General features: G+C 43.7%; 1 protein-coding gene across 2 annotated transcripts; it reads left to right on the top strand.

The window, feature by feature from the left end:
- The first annotated feature begins 3,267 nt into the window (after window positions 1-3,267).
- POLE2 (DNA polymerase epsilon 2, accessory subunit) lies at window positions 3,268-24,203 on the top strand. 2 transcript variants are annotated; one of them, XM_068416607.1, is made up of 19 exons: window positions 3,268-3,347; window positions 4,695-4,795; window positions 6,880-6,955; window positions 8,326-8,403; window positions 9,496-9,589; window positions 12,164-12,238; window positions 13,795-13,878; window positions 14,320-14,375; window positions 14,778-14,827; window positions 15,818-15,890; window positions 16,804-16,976; window positions 19,323-19,412; window positions 19,612-19,666; window positions 20,710-20,769; window positions 20,860-20,937; window positions 21,351-21,459; window positions 22,889-23,065; window positions 23,187-23,254; window positions 24,095-24,203. In XM_068416607.1, the coding sequence occupies exons 1-19, from the start codon at window positions 3,280-3,282 to the stop codon at window positions 24,111-24,113; spliced, it is 1,584 nt and encodes a 527-aa protein (XP_068272708.1). In that variant the 5' UTR covers window positions 3,268-3,279; the 3' UTR covers window positions 24,114-24,203. The 2 variants fall into 2 exon arrangements, with proteins under 2 accessions (XP_068272708.1, XP_068272709.1); XM_068416608.1 differs by having other exon boundaries at window positions 20,713-20,769.
- Window positions 24,204-25,639: the final 1,436 nt, after the last annotated feature.

The following is a 25,639-nucleotide window of genomic DNA, read 5'->3' on the forward strand; positions in this document are numbered from 1 at the left end:
TGCTAGACCGGTCCATAGACAGCTCCTGGAAGGGGCCCTGTTGGTGCCGTGGGCCAGAACACAGCGTCTGCCCAGTGAGGGATGCAAAATGTTACGGTGTGAGGTTTAAGGCCTAATAAACCATGCAGAAGCCTGTGAATAAAGAGCATGAAAGAAGGAAAACCCCATCCAGAATTCCTAAACACAAACTCAGTGCAAGAACAGAAGAGTTCAGTCTCAACATCGGAGGTGGTTTAAGACAACTGCAGCAGAACTTGCTGTCTCTGAAAGTGAGACAAGCTACGCTTCTGCCAGAAGTAGCAGCTATGAAATAGTAGCAGATATTGATTAAAACAATTATACAGGAGTTCAAACTGTTGACCCCAGAGAGAAACATCCTATGAGTGCTGTCCTCTAACCTGTAGCTGGCAAGCAGATGAAGCAAGAAGCTACGTACCGTGGTGTGGTAGAGTACTTCAGAGTACCAGAGGTGCTGCACAGTGTGTATTGGGGCCAGTGCTGAGCTAGAGGTAAGTAACAGAATAAAGCTGATGTTGGGATCTCAATGGGTCATCTCCCATCATCACCCAAACTACACACTTCTCATTATCTGAGGGATTTCCAATCCCTGTTATCCCCACCATTATATATATTATGTATATTGCCCTGCCCTTAAACAGCAGACTGGGAAAAGCAATAGCTTCTTACACTGCCCTTCCAGCCCTTACACTGTCAGATCAATAACTCATTTGAGTTCCAGCTGAACTGTGGATCCAGCTGGGATGAATGGAATGCAAAATAAAACAGGTACAGCTCTTAGAAGGAGCAGTAGAGTAGAACCTGTGAGAAATGAACACTTCAGTGTAAAAGGACACCGAAAAGTAAAGATTTTCTTATGAAAGTGGGATATATACTTCTGTTGCGTCTAGGAGGGAAGACGCTAACTATTCCTGTCAATAACTGCTAATATTAAAATGAAGAAATGTAATGATGATGCATTGGGATGATGGTGAAAACACAGGAATAAGCATTTGGAAGAGTTAAGAAAAACATGGGTAACAGGCAAACTCGATCTATAGATCTATAGGTCAGGTAGAGCTACAATGTGATGTCTCGGAAGCTTAGGAACGGTGCAAAGTCAGCAGCCCGTGGTTTTGCCAGTGGAGCAGCGACAGACATGAAAATTAGGTATTTGTCATGCTCGGTGTAACAAAATGATCCCATCGATTCACCTTTGGCAGGAGGCAGATGTGCTGTCTGATAAACATAAATCATGAGGCTCTCTCAGCTGGCGCTCTGCCCTCGAGCCACGTGTGCTGCGACTGTAGCGCTGGGATGTCCAACAAAGCCATGGCAGGCGGCGGAGACAAAGAGCTGGGCATGGCTTCCAGAGCTCAAGGCAGATGGCTCGGTGGAACAGAAGTCTACAGCTCATGCTGGAATACTTTTATATCTCTGGTGGGAGGCTCCAGGCAACCTAACACAGCCCCAAATACAGCAGGATGCTGCGGGAATATGCTTTATATTCCCAGTTTGGTCATATCTTACAAGAAAATGAGTGGTTTTTTAGATGAGGGGTACGCTCCTTCTCCAGGTGTACCCTCCTTCTGCAGGTGAGACATGAGCTGAATGTCAAAAGCAGATTTTCTTGAAAGCAGAATAAGCAGTAATCTTAGCAAAGAGAAGAACTTACATAAGGCTTGGGTTCATAATTTGCACCTAGCTGCATGCCCGCGACAAAAAATATGATATTTCCTTCCAAAATAGCTGAGACGTGTTGGATGGTAGCTTTTCATCTCAAGAGAGTAGATGCAGCTTCACCCATGAGCTCCTAGATGCGGAGGAGTGATTATAAATTATGCAGTTGAGAATGGACTATAGAAAATAGGCTGGCATTTTTTATCCGTCTTTAATATCCCTGCAGTCTTTTGATCAAGGAATTTTCTTTCAGAGTTGCTTTCTGAGCCTTCTGTGGAGTAAAGCTGTACTTTGAGAGACAGGGCTCACAGAGTTTGAATGAAACATCAATTTTTTCATCTGGAGAGAAGGCAGCTGCCCCACAAGCCTGGAACTGTATGAGGTGTAGTGTATTTATTTATCATGCTCTATACCATGTTGCAACAGACTTCAGCTGCTCAAGGCCAAAAGAAAGACCATGTACAACAGTGGTTCCCTGGTTATGTGTAAAAACAGCCGTGGAGTCCATCACGTGCTTGTTGGCCAAGACAGAACCAACTGGAAGGGATCCCTGTCTGACAGTGCTGGCACATGAGTAGTGATGAAGAACTAGGAGTTCACCGTATACTAAACTCTCAGGCAACTGAGAGCTGTCCTAGGAAACTTGGCACCTCGATCCAGGGCTGGTGCACCTTAGGAGAGACTGAGCAACGAGTGAGAAGAAATGAATCACAGAATCACACAGAATCACAGAATGTCAGGGATTGGAAGGGACCTCGAAAGATCATCTAGTCCAATCCCCTGCCGGAGCAGGATTACCCAGACCATATCACACAGGAACGCGTCCAGGCGGGTTTTGAATGTCTCCAGAGAAGGAGACTCCACAACCTCTCTGGGCAGCCTGTGCCAGTGTTCGGTCACCCTCACCTTAAAGAAGTTTTTCCTCATATTCATGTGGAACCTCCTGTGTTCCAGCTTGCACCCGTTGCCCCCTTGTCCTGTCATGAAAATGAAGAATGGGAGCGAAGCGTCCCGTGCCATCTGATAGACTGAGAGTGTCAAAGGGTGGAAACAAGGCTCGGTCACAGGAGTGCAAGCAAGACCGATTCACAGCTGGCCATATATTTGATGGATGTTTTATGGCAGGTGAAACTGAAGCTGGAGAGACTCCGGGCTACTGGAGATGCAGTGAAACCTGCACTGGAGAGAAGGGGAGGCAGAAGTATTGTGAACTACGTTGCCTGCAAGGCAATAAAATAACACCCTGGGTAATTTTATCGCAGCAACTGTGCGTGGTGTCCTTATGTTGCTTTTTTTGTTGTGAAATTCACTGACGGGAACCTGCACCGTAACTCCGCTGGGCAGCGCGGCACAGGACGGCTCCGTCCCCGGGGCGGGCGGCGCGGCAGCCAGGGCGTCGGGAAACAACGGGGCACCGACCCCGCCGGCCCTGGGCCCGGGGATCCCCCCGCCTCCCGCGGGCACACCGGCCGCCAGCCGGGCCGCGCTCCCGAGCGCGGCGCCCTCAGCCCGCGGCGGGGCCGTCCCGGAGCCTCCGCCCGCCCCGGGGCAGGGCCAGGGCGGCGGGGGCGGCGCGGCGGCCTTTGGCGCCAAGCGCCCGCCATGGAGCCGGAGCGGCTGCGGCACCGCGTGGGCTCCGCGTTCCGGCTGCGGGGGCTCCTGCTGCGGGCGTGAGTAGCGGCGGGGGCGCGGCGGGTCGGACCGCCCGGGACGAGCTGTTCGGGCCAGGCCCCCGGCTGGGCCCGGCGGCGGCTGCCGGGCCGGTGCTCGCTGCGGCCGGGGGCTCTTCTCATACCCCCCCCAAGCCCACCTTCTGCTTTCGGGGCGCGTTGTGGCGTTTGGTCAGGGCCAGGCCCGCACCCCCGCATCGCCTCCTCGGGGATGCGATAACGCCTTTCCCTCCTCTTCCTCGCCGCCTCACTGAGGCCTTCGGGCTCCCTCCTCCAGAGCCCCGTTGTTTTGCCTGTGCTGCTGCTGGGGGCCGCTTCCATCCATCTCTGGATGCGAGATGGAGCGAGTCCAGAGGAGGGCGACCAAGCTGGTGAAGGGTCTGGAGGGTCTGACCTACGAGGAACGGCTGAGGGAGCTGGGGGTGTTTAGCCTGGAGAAGAGAAGACTCTGGGGAGACCTGATTGTGACCTTTCAGTACTTAAAGGAGGCTTATAAGAAAGGTGGGGACAGACTTTTTAGCAGGGCCTGTAGTGACAGGAGAAGGGGTGATGGTTTTAAACTAAAAGAGGGGAGATTTAGCCTAGATATGAAGAAGAAATTTTTTACAGTGAGAGTGGTGAAACACTGGCACAGGTTGCCCAGAGAGGTGGTAGATGCCCCATACCTGGAAACATTCAAGGTCAGGTTGGATGGGGCTCTGAGCAACCTGATCTGGTGAAAGATGTCCCTGCTCATTGCAGGGGGGGTGGACTAGATGGCTTTTAAAGGTCCCTTCCAACCCAAACTATTCTGTGATTCTATGATTGCATGATTAGAGGGCTGGAGAACTTGACATGGAAAAAATGTGAAGGATTTGGGATTATTGAGCCTCAGGAAGGGAGGGCTCAGGAGGATCTAATCCCAGTCTTCCTAAAAGGTGGTTATAGAGAAGACAGAGGTACTTTCTTCTCAAGGATGCACAGTTACAGGACAAGAGGGAATGGGCACAAGCTTAAAATAAAATCTTTGCTGTAAGAACAAACTTTGGAGTAGGTTGACTAGAGAAGTGGTGGAATCTCCCTCACTGGAAATACTCAAGACTTGGCTCGATGGGGCCCTGGATAGTGTAATCTAAGTCCCTGCTTTCAGTAGGAAGTTGGACCAGATGGTTTCCAGAGTTGCCTTCCAATGTGGGCTTTTCTACAATCCTTGACTTAAACTAGTGCAGTATTATGCAGTACTAATTATTTCCACTTTTTTAATCACGAGCCGTTTAATGATTATGTGCACAGCTGCCAAAATTGGTGTAGTTTGTATAAACTCTATTGAATATTGCTTTTTGAGCTGACTCTCTTCATTGGAATTAGGGATGCTCTGAAGTATCTTACCGAAGCTTTGCAGTCCGTCAATGAAGTAGAACTTGACGATGTAATTGAAAATGTCATCGATACCGTTGAAAAACAGCCTTGTAAGTAAACAATTTCTTTTTTCTTAAGCTTTCTAAGTTTATCTTGTGCTTATAATGTTATTTAAACAGAGTTACTGGCAGCATATGCACTAAGGTGTCATTCTGCTCTGCTGGGTTGATCAAGATAAATGTATTTGTTGACATTTTGTTTTGTTAAATACCAACGTTTGTAACGTCAGCACAAGATAGTATAATTTTGCCATTTAAAAAGTTGGCAGCCTGGTACCTCCTGACTTTTCCAAGAGTAGTGAAGTTTTTCAATGCCAGTTACTAACAGCACCTAGCTGAAGTTGTATGGTCATCTTTGCATCTGAAACTATCATTTTAAATATTAAAATAAACCCAAGAAATAATGAGAAGTCAATTCACTTGTTATTTAGTAGTCCAGGTCCAGAAAAGGGTTGGAGTTGTTGACAGCTATCATCTGAGGGGCTTAGCTGTGACTGCAAGAAGGAAGCAGTTGTATTCAGGATCACTGCCCTTGCATCCAAGTGGAGTGGGAGATGCAGATGTGCCAGTATAATGGTCCAGTGTGTTCACGTAAACCAGCTGTGGACGGAGCTTAACTGTCACCTGGATGTTCTCTGAAGCAGCAAGGCAGATGCTGAGGTTCTGCTATGCCAACCTGATCTCATGGTAGTAACATTGGGCAGAAGGTGCTGATACCAGCTGGGGCACTGTAGCGCTGGAGAAGCTGTACCTGCTTGGTGTGTGAAAGTACATCAAATTCCATAAATTACTAAATCCAAAAGTGCAATCCAGAAAACTCCTGGAAAATCCCATAAAAACATGAGACACTCAAAGAGTTGAGCTTTTGCTGGTAAACTTCTCATGACCCATGTGGTTCTGAGCGTGCCTGAAACTCCATCATCATAGCAGGAGTGTTTTGTCTGGGGACTACATCCTGCTTAATTGGGACACTGTGTCCTGAGGTGCACAGATCCAGCGTCTCTGCTCCTAAGCACCATGAAAGGCATGGGGTAGTGGCTCAAAATATACCTGTCACAGTCTGACAGCACAAAACATAGGACTTGGAGCACCTTTAGTTAAAGAATGTGACTGATGGAGGTGGCACTGATGAAGTTATGGCTTTATATTCTTGCTGTGGCCATGGGATCACAGATCATAGCTGATCAAACAGGCAGTAAAAGCAGTTTGAAGAACTGGTCCTGATCTAGCATAAAGCCTGCGGGTACAAATTAATGCATCCACATTTTTTGAACAAACTTGAGTCTGTACAAGAAGCTCTAGGGCCAAGGTAGGACACGCAGTCAGTGCACTTCAACACTGGTCTTTGACCATGGTGTAATTTTGTGCTGTAAATTCCCATATTGTCCAGCTAACGTCCGTGAGTTGTTTGAGGTTAGGGGCAGAGACGCATGCTGGTCTCTCCTGTGATTCCTGCTAGCTCCCTTTTGCTCTGCTGTTTGTCGCTGTCTTACAGGAATTGTGATTTTAAGTCCCGTGCCCCGAATGGGGAACTCAAGGGCAGGTTTTCAGGTACTGGTTTCTGTTCCAGGAGCCCAGGCAATGCTGACCAAGTCCTTTTGTGAATCTGTGTTCATTGGTCTTCCCATTAAATTCAGCCAAACATTAATGTTTAGAAATATTTTTTCATTTCAATTATCCATTTAAATCCATGATGACAACAACGTGCCCATCTCCAAAATTGTGTTAAACTGTTTGAATGCTTATTTATGGCAGCAATCTGTGTGATAATGTTCTGGAACAAAATTAACCTCCAGCATGTGAAAGCTCAGACCTAACACATTTGTAGTATATTTGGCAGCTTTGCATAAACTATAATTGTCTTGTTCTCCACGTTTAGTGAATTAATGGTTGGCATAGTATGTGTGTGGGTTATTTTTTCACTAGAGATGTATCCTTCTGGTAGGAATATTAAGTGATCCATTTGTAAAGAGACAACAGCGTGTGTCATTAGCTTAATGACAATATGCTTATTTGTGGAATGGATTCCTCTGAGAAGACTGAACCATTTTGGTCCAATATTTGAGACCTACTTACTTACTTTCTTACTACTTCCCACAGGCTACAGTTTTAATCCTTCAATCCTTTCTTTTCAGTGTCATCTAATATGATTGAACAATCCACAGTGGAAGCAGCCGTTCAAGAATGTAGCCAGGCATCAGATGAAACTATGTACGGTGACATTATTCTTTTATTGGAGGTTTATGGGAGTTGCTGTGCATTCCCTTATTTCTTCTTGGGAAATAAATGTCAGGCGTTTTCTGCAGTGCTACACATGCAGTAATTGCTTTGTGCTTTTGTCTTCCTGGTACTGTCTTTGAAGGTTAGTAATGTTCCTTCTTAGAAAATTTGTTCTCGTGGATAGGCCTCCAGGGGATTCTAAATATAATGCTGACATTCTGGAATTAAAATGCTGTGGTTATGTGTTACGTGTGATACAGGTTGAATATTAAGCAATAAAATAAACCAAGAGTTACAATACAGAGAGAACTTGTTACTCCTTTTCATGTCTTTATTTCCTTTTCTCTAGTTCATAATTATCTAAGGTTATTTTTGTGCCTTTCATAAGATACTTGTGTTCTGAAGGCACTTGGAGGAGTTTTCCTCCATGGTGCTTGTTTCTGCTGTTTTGTAGAGCAGGGCTGGTTTTTTGAAAACCGTGATTGATTTTCCCTCTCTGATAACAAAGCGGAGAGCAATTACTTGAGCTTCTGAGAACTTTATTTGTGATTGTGATGAATGTGTTTCCCTTAGTGTTTACATTGTGTATTGACATCGTAATGCAAAGCACGAAAATAAATGGTTTGCTGAGCATGTCAGTTAGATACTGTGATCCCACCGTTTCTCAATATGAAGCAAATTTGTTTTTTACTTTTCTCCTCGTTGTTGGAACCTTTATGATGCAGATGGCTTGAGTGCAACTTTTCTTGGTGTTGCTTTATGTATTTTTTGCTCCAGAAGAGAAATCTGTATGCACAGATTGTCAGTACAGAGTCCTGAAGGGAAAAGCTCTACAGATCACAGGGCCAGCCTGTACAACTCTCTTGAATTATGTTGCACAAAGTTGTGGGAAATGCACTCTGAAGCCTAAGACATCGATGTCTGATAGGCAATGGTGGTTGTCCTGTGCTTGTCAGCCTTAGTGAAGGTTCATGGGATAATTTTATCTACTCTGGTGAATTTGGTCCACTTAGGAGAAGAGGGAAATGAGAGACATCAGAGGAGAGAGCTGAACCAGGAAATATAATGGGATATATCAACTTGATTAATAGGCTGAAGAGTTGTGCATGTCCATGGTTTAAAGGCATGGTGGTCAAAAAAGATAGCAGAGGATGGCAAGGGAAGGAGACATTTCTAAATAAACTTCTGCAGAATTTCCTTTTTAGAATTAGAAGATGCAGTGGTATCCCAAAGGTAATGTGGGAGAAGTGGTGATAATGCAGGGTGATAGGGAACAAAACAAATATAATTTTATTCGACATGTTTTGTTACTGTTTGTTTGATCCACCTCAGATAATGTTGTAAATGTATTCTTATTTCAGAGAAAATGTTTTCAACATTATTGGAGCCTTTGATATTCCACGTTATATTTATAATTCAGAAAGAAAGAAGTTTCTACCGTAAGTCTTGCATATTTTAAGTTTTAACTACTTGTTTTAAGAAAAAAGCCTCTATTTCTATATGGTTTTTTAATCTTTCCCTCTTGGGTCCGCTCATCTCAAGCTTGAATGAGAAAGTGAGATAATTTTGTTTCTTAGTCTCTAAAGAGCCACTCAGACTCTATGGTAAATGCTGGCTCATAACTAAATGTGCCATTGGGTTTTTCTGAGTCCAGTAGGATGAAGCTGAAATGGGGATCTGTCTCCCCCGAGGCAGTGTATTCTGTGCTGCCTGTGATGTTACTACCTCTGAAACTTAGGTGTTTATCAGACAGTAAAATGTCCAACCACGTTTACAGAATTCACAGAATTCACAGAATCAATCAGGTTGGAAGAGCCCTCTGGGATCATCGAGTCCAACCATTGCCCTGACACCACCATGGCAACTAGACCAGGGCACTAAGTGCCATGTCCAGGCTTTTCTTAAACACCTCCAGAGATGGTGACTCCACCACCTCCCTGGGCAGCCCCTTCCAATGGCTAATGACCCTTGCTGAGAAGAAATGCTTCCTAATGTCCAACCTGAACCTCCCCTGGCAAAGCTTGAGGCTGTGTCCTCTTGTCCTATCATTACATGATAGACCTTTATGTAATGTACAACTCATTTGCTAGCTTTGCTCCATGATTCTGCCAGTCCAGCAAAAGCAATCTGTGTGTTTGCAGTAGGAGTTTTATTCCAATGCCACTTTGTAGCTTTCCAGGCTATGAGAAGCAGAGAACCCCATGAAGACAATGTCCTAACCAAGAGGAAGAAAATACTCTTGTTCATGGCCACTTAAAAGACATAACTGCTTTTTTCAAAACTGATTTCTGCTGAGTCCCATTCAGGTGGAAAGATAAATCTCAAGGCCTGTGAGTTAGAGGGAAATGAAATGGATGTAGCCTTCAAAATGCAGAAACACAGGATCCCTAGCAGAAATTTTCCTCACTGAGTAAATAAATTATGCAGTAGTGTTATAGCTTTTGCAGCCTCCTACAACTTCTACATCAATAAGTCATTTTTGTGTGTGGAATATACCTTTTTTAATCTTGATTTTGTTAAACTCCTTGCAGGCTGTCAATGACCAACTTTCGTGTACCAAATTTATTTGGAACTGCCAGAGATAAAGCCGAGCTGTTCCGTGAACGCTACTCCATCTTACAACAGGTCAGAAAAAGTTTTGCTTTGTTTAATAAAATACACAAACAAAATGCTGGTTTTTATATTCTTACATGTACAACAGTGCTTTGTGTTGAGGTGCTTTTGTAAGCTACAGTTTAAATAAAATCTGAATAAGAACAGGATCTGTATTAGTGTTATTAGTCTCCTCAGCTGTCACTATGCAGCATGATGGATTCATGTGTTTCTGCATTTTAGTGTCATGTTGTAAGAGTGGATTATGTATTTTTATGTGTGTCTTGCTGTTTTCCCTCCTGTAGTCTCTCGGTGCTGCATTTGATAAGCATGTCATTGTATGTAGTGCTTGTTGAGACAATGCAAACCCAAAGCCCTGGGAAGCTCTCATTCAGGCTCTCCTTGAAGCACTGAAGTTCTCTTCTGGTTTAGTTCCTTTATTCATTTTCCAGTTTTCAAAATGCTCGGTGAGAGCCAGCCGCTCCTTGTCATCTCCTGGTGGCACGTGCTTGTCTTGTGAACAACTTCAGAACAGGGTTTCCCAACATGACTTGCTCTGCACCACCGTGATGGTAGCTGCAGGTGTTGACAGCAGCTGTAGATGGTGGCTCTGGACCAGGCTGTGCACAGAGCTAGAAAGAATCAGCCCCTCAGCACTCGCTGCCTGATTATCACAGAATCACAGAATCAATCAGGTTGGAAGAGACCTCTGGGCTCATCGAGTCCAACCATTGCCCTGACACCACCATGTCAACTAGACCATGGCACTAATTATCCCTCAGAACAGGGTCACAACCCTGTTCTTCCCTTTCTTCTACTTACCCAGTAAGTTGGGATCCAGCCCCACATCACTCGCCTGCTAACTCCATGCTGTGTTCTGCTCTGCTGCTGTCGGGCAGCCCAATGGGAGCAGTGATGGGATGGGCAGTGAGCTGCTCATCAGACGACCTGGGAGTTGTTTTTCAGGTGTCTGTGCTAACTGCAGTGGGCTGATCCACAGCACAGACCCTGCTCGGTGCTGGCAGGTACTGCGCAGCCCTGACCCGAGGTGTGAGCGGAGCACCTGGACGCAGGCAGACAGCAAGCACAGCTTTTTGTCTGTGCCACCCCGCAGGCAGCAGGGTGGCACCCAGCTGAACCACGTGAGCTGCTCGTCCTTTGGACTGTGTGCTAGTATCCAGAGCAGCAACAGCTCTCTACCTACCAAAGGATTTGCTGCCACTAGGAGTATGTGTACTGCAATTTGGGAAGCTCTGCCCTGGAAGAGCAGTTAACCATTAACTGAAGAAGCTTTAGTTCATACAAACGGTGATCAGGATTAGTGAATCCTGTGTCCAGTTCTGGGCCCTGCACTTCAAGAAAGATGTTGAGGTGTTGGAGCGAGTCCAGAGGAGGGCGACCAAGCTGGTGAAGGGTCTGGAGGGTCTGACCTCTGAGGAACGGCTGAGGGAGCTGGGGGTGTTTAGCCTGGAGAAGAGGAGGCTCAGAGGTGACCTTAGTGCAGTCTACAACTACCTGAAGGGAGGTTGTAGTGGAGTGGGAGTCGGCCTCTTCTCCCAGGCAACCAGCGCTAGGACAAGAGGACACAGCCTCAAGCTTGGCCAGGGGAGGTTCAGGTTGGACATTAGGAAGCATTTCTTCTCAGCAAGGGTCATTAGGCATTGGAAGGGGCTGCCCAGGGAGGTGGTGGAGTCCCCATCTCTGGAGGTGTTTAAGAAAAGCCTGGACATGGCACTTAGTGCCATGGTCTAGTTGCCATGGTGGTGTCAGGGCAATGGTTGGACTCTGATCCCAGAGGGCTCTTCCAACCTCATTGATTCTGTGATTCTGTGAAACCTGCCGGAATTGGCACACTCACAGAAGACAGCAGCAGGAGGTGTCCACAGGGTATATCCTGACCCCCTTTTCCTAGACTCTATTGTGTATTGGCACCTCTTTGCCCGATGGTTTCACGTAGACCCTCTGTGGTACAGGTTTCGTGTTTGGATGTCATATCCACTCCTTTCCGACCTCCAAAACAGTGAAGGTTCAGGTCACTGTGTGGGTGAGAGCTGCTGACAGGAATTACTGCCTGTGTTACATGGGCTGGTAGTGCTGGGTTTGCTCCAAGGGAACAAACTTTCAGACTGCATGAAAAACAGTGAAAGAAGTGAAAATTTCTACCATGTATTTTCTTCATGCTCTCTGCAGTTTATCTGTTAGTGTAACTTGCTCCTGTTATTTAACACAGAAAAAAAAGTGATTACTTTTAATAGGCCCTGCCCTGAAGAGAAACCTGCTCCACATGGGTAGCATTTAATAGAGTTTACCTTCCCTTGCTCTCTCACCCCTTCCTTCCAGGTAGTCACAAAAAACACCTTTTAAAAGCATTACAGATTTGCTGTTACTTTTTGGGCTTAGTTTCATTGTCCAGTATTATTGATCATCTATTTCTTAGAAGCAGATTCTTGTCAAAAGAACTGATTATGCTTAACAAATTAAACATTGCTGGATAAAATGGAGTAAGAGAACTTTAAAAAGTATTTTGTATAGTGGTTGTAATGAACGGGCTTTTTGACAGTGCTCATTTATTTTTAAACTGGATTACTTCAATTTTGGTTTCTGCAGAGGACTCATAGACATGAGTTGTTTACTCCTTCACCAGTCGTTGCACATCCTGATGACAGCAGGAGCAAATTCCAGGTAAAAAAATCTGTTTTTTTTTCTTGCAAAGGGAACTGTGCTTGTGTTACACTTTAATGCAGTAATAGTTCTCCAATGACATCTTAGTTTTACATCCCATATGGGTAATCAATGGGAATTAGTTATTTTCGATCATTTTTAGCCTGTGTGTCAAAAATGCAGGTATTTGGCTCAGATCAGCACGATGACCAAGGCACACAAAAGCAGCTGTGAAGTGCAAGAGAAGCGTGGCTTCCTGAGGTGGAAGGGCATTAGCTGTTTGGGTTATCACACTTTGCTTCCCTCTGCTTGGGGATATTTTTCCTGCTTCTTTCTTTCCTAAGCACTAAATTCACAAACCTACAATTGAATAAGGTCATAAGTTTAGTCTGTTCTGTTCACATCTCAGCTTTCTCATAGTAGATGCTCTCCCTATATTATGTAGGTATTACATATTTTTAAAAAAAGCTGAAGGGGTGTGTGTCTGTGTGAACCAAAGAGCAGCTTTTGCTTTGCTCAGCTTCCCTGCTTCTCCCTGTTCCGGGCATGCCATCATGTATTAAAAAGCAGCTGACGTTAGCTGAGTCAAGCCTGCATCTCCATCCAGGCTGTACAGGCATCTTTCTCCCTTGACTGCTTCCTATCCTCCCTGTCAGCAGTGCCAAATGCATTGCTCATGCTGGTGTCGTAGGAGGATTCTCTCTCTTAACTGCAGCTTGACAGACCAAAATAAGTTTGTCCAGACACTCTGGAGTATTCTTTGTCATCCATCTAAGGTTCTTCCATAAAAGTAATTAGTGTTACTGGATGGGTGCAGGCTGGCCCTCTGCGTCAGATTGGATCCTGCCAAGGATCCAATTACTACAATTGACATTCTTAGGCAAGAGCAGAAGTTGCCGCTTCTTCTTTTCAGTTTTAATCCAGTTGTAAGCAAAATAATAATCACAATAAATATTTACTTGCTAAGCAGTTCTTTATGCTAGCAGCCATTATTGGAAATATTTTCCTAAACTGTGCTACATTTCTTTTCAGAAAGGGTCATTAAACATTGAAATGGGCTGCCCAGGGAGGTGGTGGGGTCACCATCTCTGGAGGTGTTTAAGACTGGACATGGCACTTAGTGCCATGGTCTAGTCGACATGGTGGTGCTTTGTCTTGCTTGCTTAAGAATAGATATGTGGAGAGTTTGATTTACAGAATCACAGAATCAACCAGGTTGGAAGAGACCTCTGGGATCATCGAGTCCAACCATTGCCCTGACACCACCCTGTCAACTAGACCATGGCACTAAGTGCCATGTCCAGGCTTTTCTTAAACCCCTCCAGAGATGGTGACTCCACCACCTCCCTGGGCAGCCCCTTCCAATGGCTAATGACCCTTGCTGAGAAAAAATGCTTCCTAATGACCAACCTGAACCTCCCCTGGCAAAGCCTGAGGCTGTGTCCTCTTCTCCTATCACTAGTTGCCTGGGAGAAGAGGCCGACTCCCACTCTACTACAACCTCCCTTCAGGTAGTTGTAGACAAATTTTATTAATTTGAATTTAATTCTTATTTGATTCTTTGCCTTTGGTTCCAGCTTAAAACAATAGAAACTCTATTGGGCAATACAGCTAAAGTGGGAGAAGTGATTGTGCTTGGGATGATAACTCAGCTCAAGGAGGTAAGTTGCTTTTTATTGTGGAGTATCTAGGTCACCATTCATTCAGTGTTATAATGTATTACAAAATGAGAAGGTTTAAATATCTCACCACTTCATCCTGTCATATAAGTCAGCACCAGGACTCCCATCAATGCCAGTGATGCAAGATCCATTCCCTAAGAAGAGTCTTTTCCACAAGCAGTTGATGCTAGTGTGTGAGGGAAGATGTCTTTCTCTTCTCACTACTGAATTTTGAATGCTTTTTTGAATGCTCAGAGGGAAGGTGCTAAGATATACTTACTATAAACTATCATTGTTTTCAGTTCTGCTGGTGTGTTCTAAGCTCACAGTATTAAAACCCGCTAGACTAAATGCTTCTAAATGCTGACTGATAGATGCTTCTGATTGAAGCATTTATGTGTGGGGGTATATTTTACTTTATTAATTAATCCTCTTTTTTAGGGGAAATTTTTCCTAGAAGACCCTACAGGAGTCGTCCAGCTAGACCTTAGTAAAGCCATATCCTTTTTCTGTAAGAGTTGAAGAAATTTCCTATAGAGCCAGAGAATTTTAAATTGAATAATGAATCCGTACTGACCATTAAAAATTACATACTGAGAATTGCAGCTCTGTCTTTTTCCTTCTTTTCAAATTCCTTGCTTGCTGCAGCTCAGTGCCCTTTCACAGAGTGGGTAAGGACAAGGTTAGTGTTCCTCCTAGTGGAAGCAGAGCGTGTGCCTGCTTGCGGGCTGTTTGTGAGCTTACCTGCTCTGCTGCCAGGTGATTGCCTGGCTCTGAAGGCAGCCTATGAACTTGCCGTAGTGTCCAAATGTATTACATCAGCTGGAAAGCAAACTTTGGCTAAAGAGCTACTTTAAGGGTCCTGATCTAAGAAAAATATATTTCTTAACTTTTCTGCACCAGTTCCACAGTGGTTTATATACTGAATCATGCTTTGTTTTGGCAGAAGGTAAAGCAGACTGTTTGTCTTAGCTTGTAATAAGTTATGCTGTTAATGGCTGTTGCTGCAGTTACGTGTCTGCCAGATGTGGCTGAACAGACAAGTCTTGTGTCGACGAGGCTTGACCACAAGCTGAGTTTGTGACGGAGATTTTTGGCCCTAAGCCTTTCCTGTACAGTGGGGTCTGGAGGCAGAGAACAGAGCTCGGCAAAATCGGTGGTTTTCAGAAATGTTGGTGGGACGTGAGCATCTGCAGCAGCTTTGAGGCTTGGCCTTAGCCTGGCTCCAGCATGCTCAGAGGAGATATGACTAGATTAGGAAGACAGACTAGAATAACAAAACAGTGTGATCTAACAATCTGAAAATGCTGCTTTCTGTTGGCAAAGCTTTGGTCCTTCAGAGGCTTTAGTGAGTCTTCTCATTACCACGATGTAAGGGCTTGCAGTTTTGGAGCCTTGGACATGTTTTACCAAAATTCTGGTAGGATATTACACTGTGCAATACACATAATCCCAGTCTATTTCTAATAATGTATTTTATGTTTAAAATTTGTAAAATAAACTAAATAGAAGTCAATGATAGTGGAGACAAGTATCACCCTGTTACTTCTGTTCCTCTGACAGGTGGGACAGTTCTTGAGAAAGGGGGCCATTTGATGGAGACTCTTCTGGGGTAGTGCCAGCAAAAAGGATTCCTGTTCCCCAACATTCTTACTTGGTTGGGTTGAGAAGGTTGTTTATGTGGCTGTGCAGCAAATCCATTCAAAGAAGTGTCTGGGGTAAAAAAATACTTGGTTTCTTGCTCAGCCTGTTTTTCAGCCAGATCATTCCCTGGTCTGGTTCACCACGGAACAGCACAGGAACTGGTGTTATCACAAGAGAGGGATTGATGGAGGCTGGGACTAGCTGTGCAGCACAGCTGCCAACTGTCTGACTAATGTCTAGGACATGATGTTGTTAGAAAAACTAAAGGTTATGTTGTTGTTCAAAAATCTCTTAGGTTGGTATGAAGATGAAGTTTTTCATGTGAACGCTTTTGGATTTCCGCCTACTGAACCTTCTGCTACCACTAGGTATAAAACTGACTTTCAGCAGCCTCACTCTGTATCTTGTTATGGGTTTCTAAGTAAGCACGTTATTATTTTATAATTTCTGTGACATTAAAGTATGCTATTCTTCCCCCTCCCCAAATGCTTCAAAATAAATACAATTTTAAGGAAGCAGTCCTGGGACTTGCTGGTCTACTTGGACCAGTACTAAAGCCTGTAGTGTTAGCAGAAGAACCCTTCCAAAGGCCATTGAGTTCTCCATATAATAACCTTTGGGATCTGAGCCCTTCTCAATTGCAGAACTAGATAACTATTACATGAGAATAAGAAATTTGTTGTTGCTTAAGGAACGGATGGGGGAGAGAACCAAGGATAAATATTACCCTGAGATCACAGAATCACAGAATCAATGAGGTTGGAAGAGCCCTCTGGGATCATCGAGTCCAACCATTGCCCTGACACCACCATGTCAACTAGACCATGGCACTAAGTGCCATGTCCAGGCTTTTCTTAAACCCCTCCAGAGATGGTGACTCCACCACCTCCCTGGGCAGCCCCTTCCAATGGCTAATGACCCTTGCTGAGAAGAAATGCTTCCTAATGTCCAACCTGACCCTCCCCTGGCGAAGCTTGAGGCTGTGTCCTCTTGTCCTATCACTAGTTGCCTGGGAGGAGAGGCCGACTCCCACTCCACTACAACCTCCCTTCAGGTAGTTGTAGACTGCAACTGTAGATGATCTGTTAAATTACGCAGTGCCCCTGCTTTATATCGAGGTGACTGCCATTTCTCTTCCTTGGTTTCTCCATGAAGTACTAGATGATTATTGATACCAACTGAGCTACCTGTCATCATAATAATAATTAAAATGGCTTAACTGAGTCATAATCAAAACTACTAACTGTTTGAGAATATAACTTGAATATTTTAATGATGTAGAGCCTTTTATGGGAATGTAAACTTCTTTGGAGGGCCTTCTTCAACTTCAGTAAAGGCTTCTGCCAAACTAAAGCAGCTGGAGGATGAAAATGAAGATGCCATGTTTGTGTTTCTTTCTGATGTATGGCTGGACCAAGCAGAAGTACTGGAAAAGCTTCACACAATGTTTTCGGGTAGGTGAGAACCGCTTTGACTCTGAACCTTGTTTTAGAGAATGTTTACTGGTTTTTTTAGTCCTTAGCAGCACTGGTGGGTGGAGCTGACGAGTGCAGCAAGGCAGTCTGATGGCTAGCTGGTCCTCGGCCCCCAGCTGTGGCTGTGTCCCCTCCTTGGCATAGGCTGGGAAGTCTGACCCCATGGTGAGCTAATTCAGGCAACACCCCAGCAGAAAAATAATTGCCTTTGTTGGAGAATTAGTTTTATGCTGGTTTAGCTTTGAGAACTCTTCGTCATGTGGTCGCTCACGTGAGCATCCGTGTTGGGCAGGGAAAGCAGGACAGTGTACAACTGACAGCAAGGCAGTGGTTTGTGTGCCTGTTTTCAAAATTATATGTTCAAATGAAAAAGGCAACAATTTTCAAGAGTCCTGAACCCAAGCCCAAAGCCAGTGAAGTCTCACTCTAATTTTAGTGACAGCTACTTGCATTTCATGGTTGCTATTATATTTCTTTTGAATCTTTCTTTTAACGGTTTTAAAAATTGGATTGTATTATATGAAGATAGGCTGAGAGAGTTGGGGCTGTTCAGCCTGGAGAAGAAAAGGCTCTGGGGAGACCTTCTAGCACCTTCCAGTACCTGAAGGGGCTACAGGAAAGCGGGAGAGGGGCTTTTTACAAGGGCATGGAGTGACAGGATGAGGGGGAATGGTTTTAAATGGAAAGAGGGGAGATTGAGATGAGATATTGTGAAGAAATTCTTTGCTGTGAGGGTGGTGAGACCCTGGCCCAGGTTGCCCAGAGAAGCTGTGGCTGCCCCCTCCCTGGCAGTGTTCAAGGCCAGGTTGGATGGGGCTTGGAGCAACCTGGTCTGGTGGAAGGTGTCCCTGCCTGTGGCAGGGGGGTTGGAACTGGATGGTCTTTAAGGTCCCTTCCAACCCAAACCATTCTATTCTATGATTCTCTATTTTTTCAAGCTGACACTTCATAAATCACTTAGTACTAATATTGTTTTGGACAGTAGCCATTTCACGTGCTGTGACAAGAATGTTTCCCTTGCTCATGAAAGTTCTTCCTAGGCTTAGTTTAAGGAAAACTTCTTACTTCGTTGGAGATCAGCAGTCCCTCGAGTGCTTTCTGGTTCTACAAATGAAAAAATGTCAGTTACTCTTAAAATATGAACTGTTTCTTCCACGCATCATTACATTAGCAAAGTTGGCAACATTTGGATACCAAGTGTCTGCAAGATCTGTGAATTACTCCTTTGTATTCCCGAGCAGTTTTGGAACAGCTTGTCCTGTCTGTCTTAGGTAGAATGGAAGTGTGAGAGGGTGGCTGCTTTGAAAATAAGCAACATAAAATTCAGGGTGGGAAACTGCTACTCACCTAAAGAAAACTGGATACAAATTACCACACGCATCCAGAAGTTACAAAACCAGTTCACTATCTTGATCAAAGTTGGCAAGATCCTTGAAGCAATCTCAGCTTGACCTAAGATTGCATGTGCTGAAGTAATAAAGGGACTTTGGTCAGTGAGGATAATACACTGAACACAACTGGCAAAGATGCGTACATTGCATTTACTATTTTGAGAGGTTTTTTTAATAGGCGAGTAAGAAGCTTCATAGTTATAAACTAAAAATAATAGCTGAGTGGAACAGCAAAGAAAAAACATTGATGAGCCATTTCTCTGGTATAAACAATTCTGTCCTATTTACCAACTGCATTGAAAAATAGTGAATTAAATCCAAGTCTGGTACTGCATGTTAGGAGTGGAGAGTAACCTGGAGCGCGAGATGAATGCCTGAGTAGATGTTTTTATTTTGCTTTTAGGGATGGGAATCGGGTTTCTTGTTTCACTCCTTGCTATAAAGCATATGTTTCTGGGTGATTAGTGATATTGTGAGGATTCATCAGACTCTTAAAATGCTCAGGCAGTTCCAGTTACTGTTGCTTTGTAATGCCAAAGAGCGAATTAAATGTCAGTAGAGCCCTTGAATTGGAATGATGCATGGAGGCTAATAGTAATCCATTGCTACCTACTCGCTATTTTTCTCTTTAAGAGTGCATTTTAAAATTATTTATTATAATTTTACTTTGTGTAATTATGACTGGGTCAGTAGTTAGTTGGATACACACACTGGTGTTTGAAGTGGGCCTGTAAATAACAGAGTGAAGTGACGTGTCCATTGCCATCATCCTTTTTAAGACAACGCAAACCTATATCAAGAAAATAGTTCAGGTGTATTAATAGCAGCAGAGCTTGAAGGGCTGTTTCAGTTTCTGCCTTTCCTGGAATGGGCTGGAGGCTGCAGATAGTGAAGTGACTGGATGTTATACTCACAGATACTCTTATTTTCCCAGGTTATTCCTCTGCACCTCCAACCTGCTTTTTCTTTTGTGGAAATTTTTCATCTGCACCATATGGAAAAAATCAAATTCAGTCACTGAAAGGTGGGGAAGTCTTTGTATACAGTTGGGCGTGTACATTGAATTAAAATAATGATGGCAAAACAAATTAAGAGAGCAGAAAAGAAACACTTATTTTCTAAGTGACACATTTTTTAATGTACTGAAGTACTGGGGTGATTCATGTAATGTGTGTTTATTGTCTAACCAGGTGTATCACAGATATTTTTTTTCCTGACTCTAGGTTCTTTGAAGGCTCTTGCAGATATTATATGTGAATATCCCAGCATTCATAAAAGGTACACAGCAAAGTGCTATGAAAAGAGAAATTTGTTTAATTTGTGAAACCTTTGCTTTAATTACTTTAAGAAGCTAACAGCTACCATGTTTTCTCATTATTGTGAGCCAGCGATGATCAGATAGCAAGCTGGTCTTGTATTAGGCCTGTAAGTTTGTTTTGGGAGCTGTGTAAGGTTTTGATTTTATCTAAAATAGCTTGGCCATGGAAGCTGTGACTGAGTGAGCAAAGGTGAAACTGCCTCTCCCTGGAACATGTTCCACATGGATTAAACATGGCCCGTGATTCCCCAAAAGTGCTATTTGGATGAGCCTTTTTTTCCGTGGAATTCCCTCGAAATCAGCAGGGTTCTGCCTGAGCAGTGCTGCTTTATAAACTGATGGTGAAGTCTTGATGCTGCTACAAGCACCTACAGGCTCTCTGTAGCAGCCCTGGAAAGTGTCATCTGAAAGATGACCCCTGCCTACATGGAGGCATCTCATTTCTCTTTTCCATTCTTGCATACACAGTTCTCCATGGCTGTTAGTTTGAGAACTAACCAAAGCAACGCAATCCTGCAAAGGAATCTTTTATTTACTTCTCCTTGTGTGCCTGCTCTGTGGGAGCCCCATTCCAGGCCTGGAGAACTAAATCCCTTTTACAGAGATCTGAATATACAAAGGAAAGTAAAATAGGGAGGCAGCCACACTTATCCTGTCTGGCTTCTGATCCAGAAGGAATATATATTTGATTTATATATCAAATTTATAACAGTAGCCCCTAAGGTCCTGAGCCAGGCTGCATGCCTGGTCTGTCTCCCTTCCCGCAGCCAGTCCCTCTTGCAGGATGAACATTTTCTAAGGTTTCTTCCACTTTAGTGAGGAGAGGATACGTATCTTACACCTTAGCTGTGATTTATGTGGTCTGTAAGGCCAGGAGGAGCTGTCATCTCTGCCCCCAGAACAGGTTATTTGCATGCATCTGTAGAGTAACAGCAGTATAAAACAATGTTCAGATACTTCTAGGATCATGTTGTATAAAAGTGATATGTTGAACTTTTTCCAGTAGTCGATTTGTGTTTGTTCCTGGCCCTGAAGACCCTGGTCCTGGTTCTATTTTACCAAGGTCAGTTCGCTTCACTTTTTCAGATTTTGGGTTAAATAGTTAAAGAAGGTTAAGAGTCTTGGCTGATACATCTCTTGCTATGTATTTTAGACCTCCCCTGGCTGAAAATATTACTCAGGAGTTCAGACAGCTGGTGCCATTTTCAGTTTTCACCACAAATCCTTGCAGGTAACAGTGTAACTTCCTGCTATTTTATTTTTTTTTTTTAATAAATGACTAGTTTATGTGCAGATGTAATTTTCAAAAATTACAAATTTTGGAAAAATTGATCTTAAATTTTTCAAATTAATAGAATTCCTCACTTGCATTAATTGTAACTAGTTTTAAATACATTAAGACATAAATAAATTAGTGATGAAAGGAAGTAGTGCTAAAAGTTTGACAGCGAGTATAAAAATCCTGCTCAAAAGCATCATGTTTTTTCTGAATCTGGAGGGAATGAAGGGAAGATGGGAGAGTATTATTTTAATTCAAATGTGCTTTTTCATTTGTTGCATTAGAGAGAGATCGACTTTATAATGCAGCTCCCTATCTTTTAGTTTCATCTCAATTTATTGAATTTCCTAATGTTTTCCATTTAGGATTCAATATTGCACCCAAGAAATAATTATCTTTCGTGAAGATTTGGTAAACAAAATGTGCAGAAACTGTGTCCGCTTCCCTAGCAGCAACATGGACATTCCCAACCATGTGAGTTGTGTTCAGCACTTCTTGCTGAGATCTCCTTGACTTCTTTAATCAGCTGGTCTGCATTTAGGGTGTTCTGATCTGCATTCTCACGACACGTTGCAAGAGTAACCAAGAGGGATTGTAAGCAGGATCTATACATTTAGTATTATTACTTAAATTTACACCTTGACAGTAAAATAACTGAAACCCTGATGCTGATTGATGGCATTGAGCCATTCTGACTGTCCCACTGCAGGTGCCCTTGAACGCAGAACTTCGTAGCAGCTGCCTCTTGGTGTATGTGCACCAGCAATGAATGTTGTACCAAGAAACACTGATTCCTAAAGGCAAAGTTTAATACAAATTACCTTTTTTTTTTAAGATTTCATCAATTAACCAGTGACATTTGCCGTAAAGCAGCATGTCACTTTTCCAAAAGGTCATCTGCTTCCTCTGCCTTCTCAGTTGAAGTCTTAATCCTGCTTTTGATACATGGCCACAGCGCTCAGAGTTATGATTCTAGTTAATGAATGCACAGCAAGAGTTGATGGGACTGACTGATATAATTGAACGAGAATGATCCAGGCAGTACTGCCTCATTGCAGTGATGGATGGAGTCTGTTTCTGTTTATTTTATGGGGGTTTTTTTTGTTTGTTTGACTTGGAAACTTCTTTTAGATCTTTCTTCCCTCACTCCATCACGACTTTAGGCCTAGTATTAGTGGAATAATGGGGCCTATGCTTGGTACATCATTTTCTTTCAACAGAAGGCCCTTCCACCAAGTCGCTGTAGTGATTTGGGCCCTTAGGGGAAAACTGAGCCTAACGGCAGCTACATGATTGATTAGAGATAATAAAAGCTTTCAAGGGGCTTGAGGAGAGAGTTTCAGGAACCAAAATATCCCAGCTGGAATTTGCTAGATGAAAAAACAAATGAAAGCGGCAGCTGGTGTCTGGAGCAGGGCAACTCCCAGAACAGCCAAGGGAATTGAAATCATTTGGGAATCAAATGATTTCCCCAGTTCAGGGAAAAGACTGTGTTTAAGTGTGGGCCTTGTGGTTAACTGGTACTGCGAGGAAAGCCCTGAGGGGGAAAAAAACTACAAAAGAAATGTTATGGCAGTGTTGGTACTTCCTGGGTGGGAGGAAAGCAGATTCTGCGGTTTGTTGGAGAGTCTGATCGATGAAATAGTTTTGATATCTTCAAATATTGGTTGATATGTTTTAGAAAGGACTTTGTGTATTAAAAAACCAACACAACAAACAAACCAGCAGCTGACTGTTGTAGGGGAGTTGCTGCTTTACTCTAGAAATCATTAATAATCAGAGGGAGTGAGATACATAACAAACATTTCCAGGTTCAAAGCTTCTTTTATTAACAGGGCATTAGTATCTGCAGGAATGAGTCTGACTTGTCAAAAATGGTTCAAACAAGCTATTTATCTTGCAGTTTGTCAAGACCATATTGTCACAAGGCCACCTGACACCGCTCCCGCTGTACGTCAGCCCTGTGTACTGGGCCTACGACTACTCCCTGAGGGTATATCCTGTGCCAGATATGCTCGTCGTTGCAGATAAATATGATCCATTCACTGTCACCAACGCTGACTGTCTTTGCATAAATCCTGTAAGATTTCCTTACGCTTTACCAAAATAAGAAGGGAATGCAGTCACATTCAAGTGTCTCTCTTACTATTTGTACCGTATTTTACTCACACAAAGTGTGGTATATACATTTTTCTTTACAGGGTTCATTTCCAAGAAGTGGATTTTCATTCAAGGTCTTCTACCCCTCCAACAAGACAGTTGAAGACAGGTAAATATATCCAGTTTCTCATTTAAAATAAAGTATCTTCCTATTTGCTGACTTTCAATTATCAGGAAGAACGCAGAAAATCAGTTCTATAAACAGAGTGAATGTCAATGTTCTAGCAGTTAACGTAGACTTAAGCTTCATACTTAGGCAGTGTAAGAGATCCAAATGCCTAGAACTAAAATAATAAATTTAGAAATTAGTCAAATAACAATGACGAGAAGCATGATCCAAAAGGAACAGGAAAGATAGACTGTACTATATGATTTTCAATAATTGAGATCCAATTGGGAAACAGATTTGTTTCAGGAGATGATGCTTGTTACATAGGTTAATGACACTTAGGAACAATTCTTTGTTTGTTTTGTGATCATCATCAAGCCCAGAAGCCACTTTCATGCTTTGATTTCATGTATTTTAAATCTGTACATATTCATTCCAACTGTGACTGGAAAAAAGGCCAGCTGCAACACCAGAAAGTTATCAAAACATATCAAAGGGCTTACAGCTGTGATGACAATTTGCCTCTGTTTGAAATAATGATGGTATAACCCAGTGGTAAGAGCGCAAACTTCTCTTGCCTGATTCAGTTTCATGCCTTGTCGCAGAAGCTGTTGTTTTTCTCAAACAGGAGTAACAGCTCCCACCCTCCCAAGGGAAGTGCTGAGTGACCCCTGTAACCTTTACTTTAATATAGAAAATGTCAGACCACAAGATGCTTTAAGTCTTTAAATAATTTAAAACATTACCAAGTCTCTCATAAATCAAGAAATAGAAAAATATGTTATTTATTGTGAAATAGCTTTTTAAAAACCAACTACTGTTTTTGTTTGGTACTTTCAGCAAGCTTCAGGGCCTCTGAATTTCTGCGAGACTGCAAAAAGGGACTGCGCCTCTGCAAAGCCAACTGTAGCACTCATTTTAGATGGATTGGTTTTATATTACAGACTGTTTATAATAAATGTCAAAGCCAAAAGCGATGTATTTTGTACACAAATAAACTTTTACAGGAAAAGATACTGGTGTTAGTTTAGATAACTAGAGTCACAGTGAAGATTAATTGGAAAAGCATAATAAAAGAAGGCAACTGGAGGAACCAAATGCAACCAGGAAATATCTTTTTAAAAAGGAAGTTAAAGATAGGGAGAAGTTTGTCCCTGCCTGTGGCAGGAGGGTTGGAACTAGATGATCTTTAAGGTCCCTTCCAACCCAAACCATTCTGTGATTCTAAGTTTGTCTTTCACCACGCTGAGTTGAACTGATAGCTAGTTATCTCCAGGAGATACTGGAAATGTGGGCTGGGGTTCTGCTTTGGGCAAGAAAGGTCTGGAGAAGATTTGTGGGGTGTTATTTTCTAATGGCAGTATATAATCTGTTCCACGGATAGTGTTACGCAGGCAGGGCGAGGAGAGGTGAGAGGAACAAGTACATGGTCCTTTGAAACTTCTGCAGAAGGCAGGGAGGAGGAAATCTTGCTGAAGGAGCAATCAGGAAGGTGGGAAGGAGTCAGGGCCTGGCAGTGCTAACTTGTGCATCAGCAGTCGGTTTGGCTTACAGAATCACACAGAATCACAGAATCACAGAATGTTAAGGATTGGAAGGGACCTCGAAAGATCATCTAGTCCGCTCCCCTGCTGGAGCAGGATTACCCCGATCATGTCACACAGGAACGCGTCCAGGCGGGTTTTGAATGTCTCCAGAGAAGGAGACTCCACACCCTCTCTGGGCAGCCTGTGCCAGTGTTCAGTCACCCTCACCGTAAAGAAGTTTTTCCTCATATTTATGTGGAACCTCCTGTGTTCCAGCTTGCACCCGTTGCCCCTTGTCCTGTCAAGGGATGTCACTGAGAAGAGCCTGGCTCCATCCTCATGACACTTGCCCTTTACATATTTATAACCATTAATGAGGTCACCCCTCAGTCTCCTCTTCTCTAAGCTAAAGAGACCCAGCTCCCTCAGCCTCTCCTCATAAGGGAGATGTTCCACGCCCTTAATCATCTTCGTGGCTCTGCGCTGGACTCTCTCTAGCAGTTCCCTGTCCTTCTTGAACTGAGGGGCCCACAACTGGACACAATATTCCAGATGCGGCCTCACCAGGGCAGAGTAGAGGGGGAGGAGAACCTCTCTCGACCTGCTGACCACACCCCTTCTAATACACCCCAGGATGCCATTGGCCTTCTTGGCCACAAGGGCGGAGAGCAGCCTGTTGGCATGTGAACCTGGTCCCTTTTTGATGAAATTAAGCAAAAACCTGCTCCAGCCATTCACACACACGAAGAGCAGGGGAGCAGAGTGGTGCTACCCCAGAGTGCCCTGAGCAGGTGTAGGACAGACAGGGGTACAGGCTCTGGAGGGGCCATTGGGGTGTGGATGGAAGCTGGGTGCAAGA

This window comes from Nyctibius grandis, chromosome 20 (assembly GCF_013368605.1).
Source record: "Nyctibius grandis isolate bNycGra1 chromosome 20, bNycGra1.pri, whole genome shotgun sequence".
In the NCBI taxonomy this organism is placed as follows: Eukaryota; Metazoa; Chordata; class Aves; order Nyctibiiformes; family Nyctibiidae; genus Nyctibius; species Nyctibius grandis.

Coding starts and splice junctions, on each gene's coding strand:
- POLE2 (XM_068416607.1), top strand. CDS start 3,280: ATGGAGCCGGAGCGGCTGCGGCACCGCGTGGGCTCCGCGTTCCGGCTG. Junction 3,348..4,694: donor CGGGGGCTCCTGCTGCGGGC/GTGAGTAGCGGC, acceptor CATTGGAATTAG/GGATGCTCTGAAGTATCTTA. Junction 9,590..12,163: donor GCTACTCCATCTTACAACAG/GTCAGAAAAAGT, acceptor TGGTTTCTGCAG/AGGACTCATAGACATGAGTT.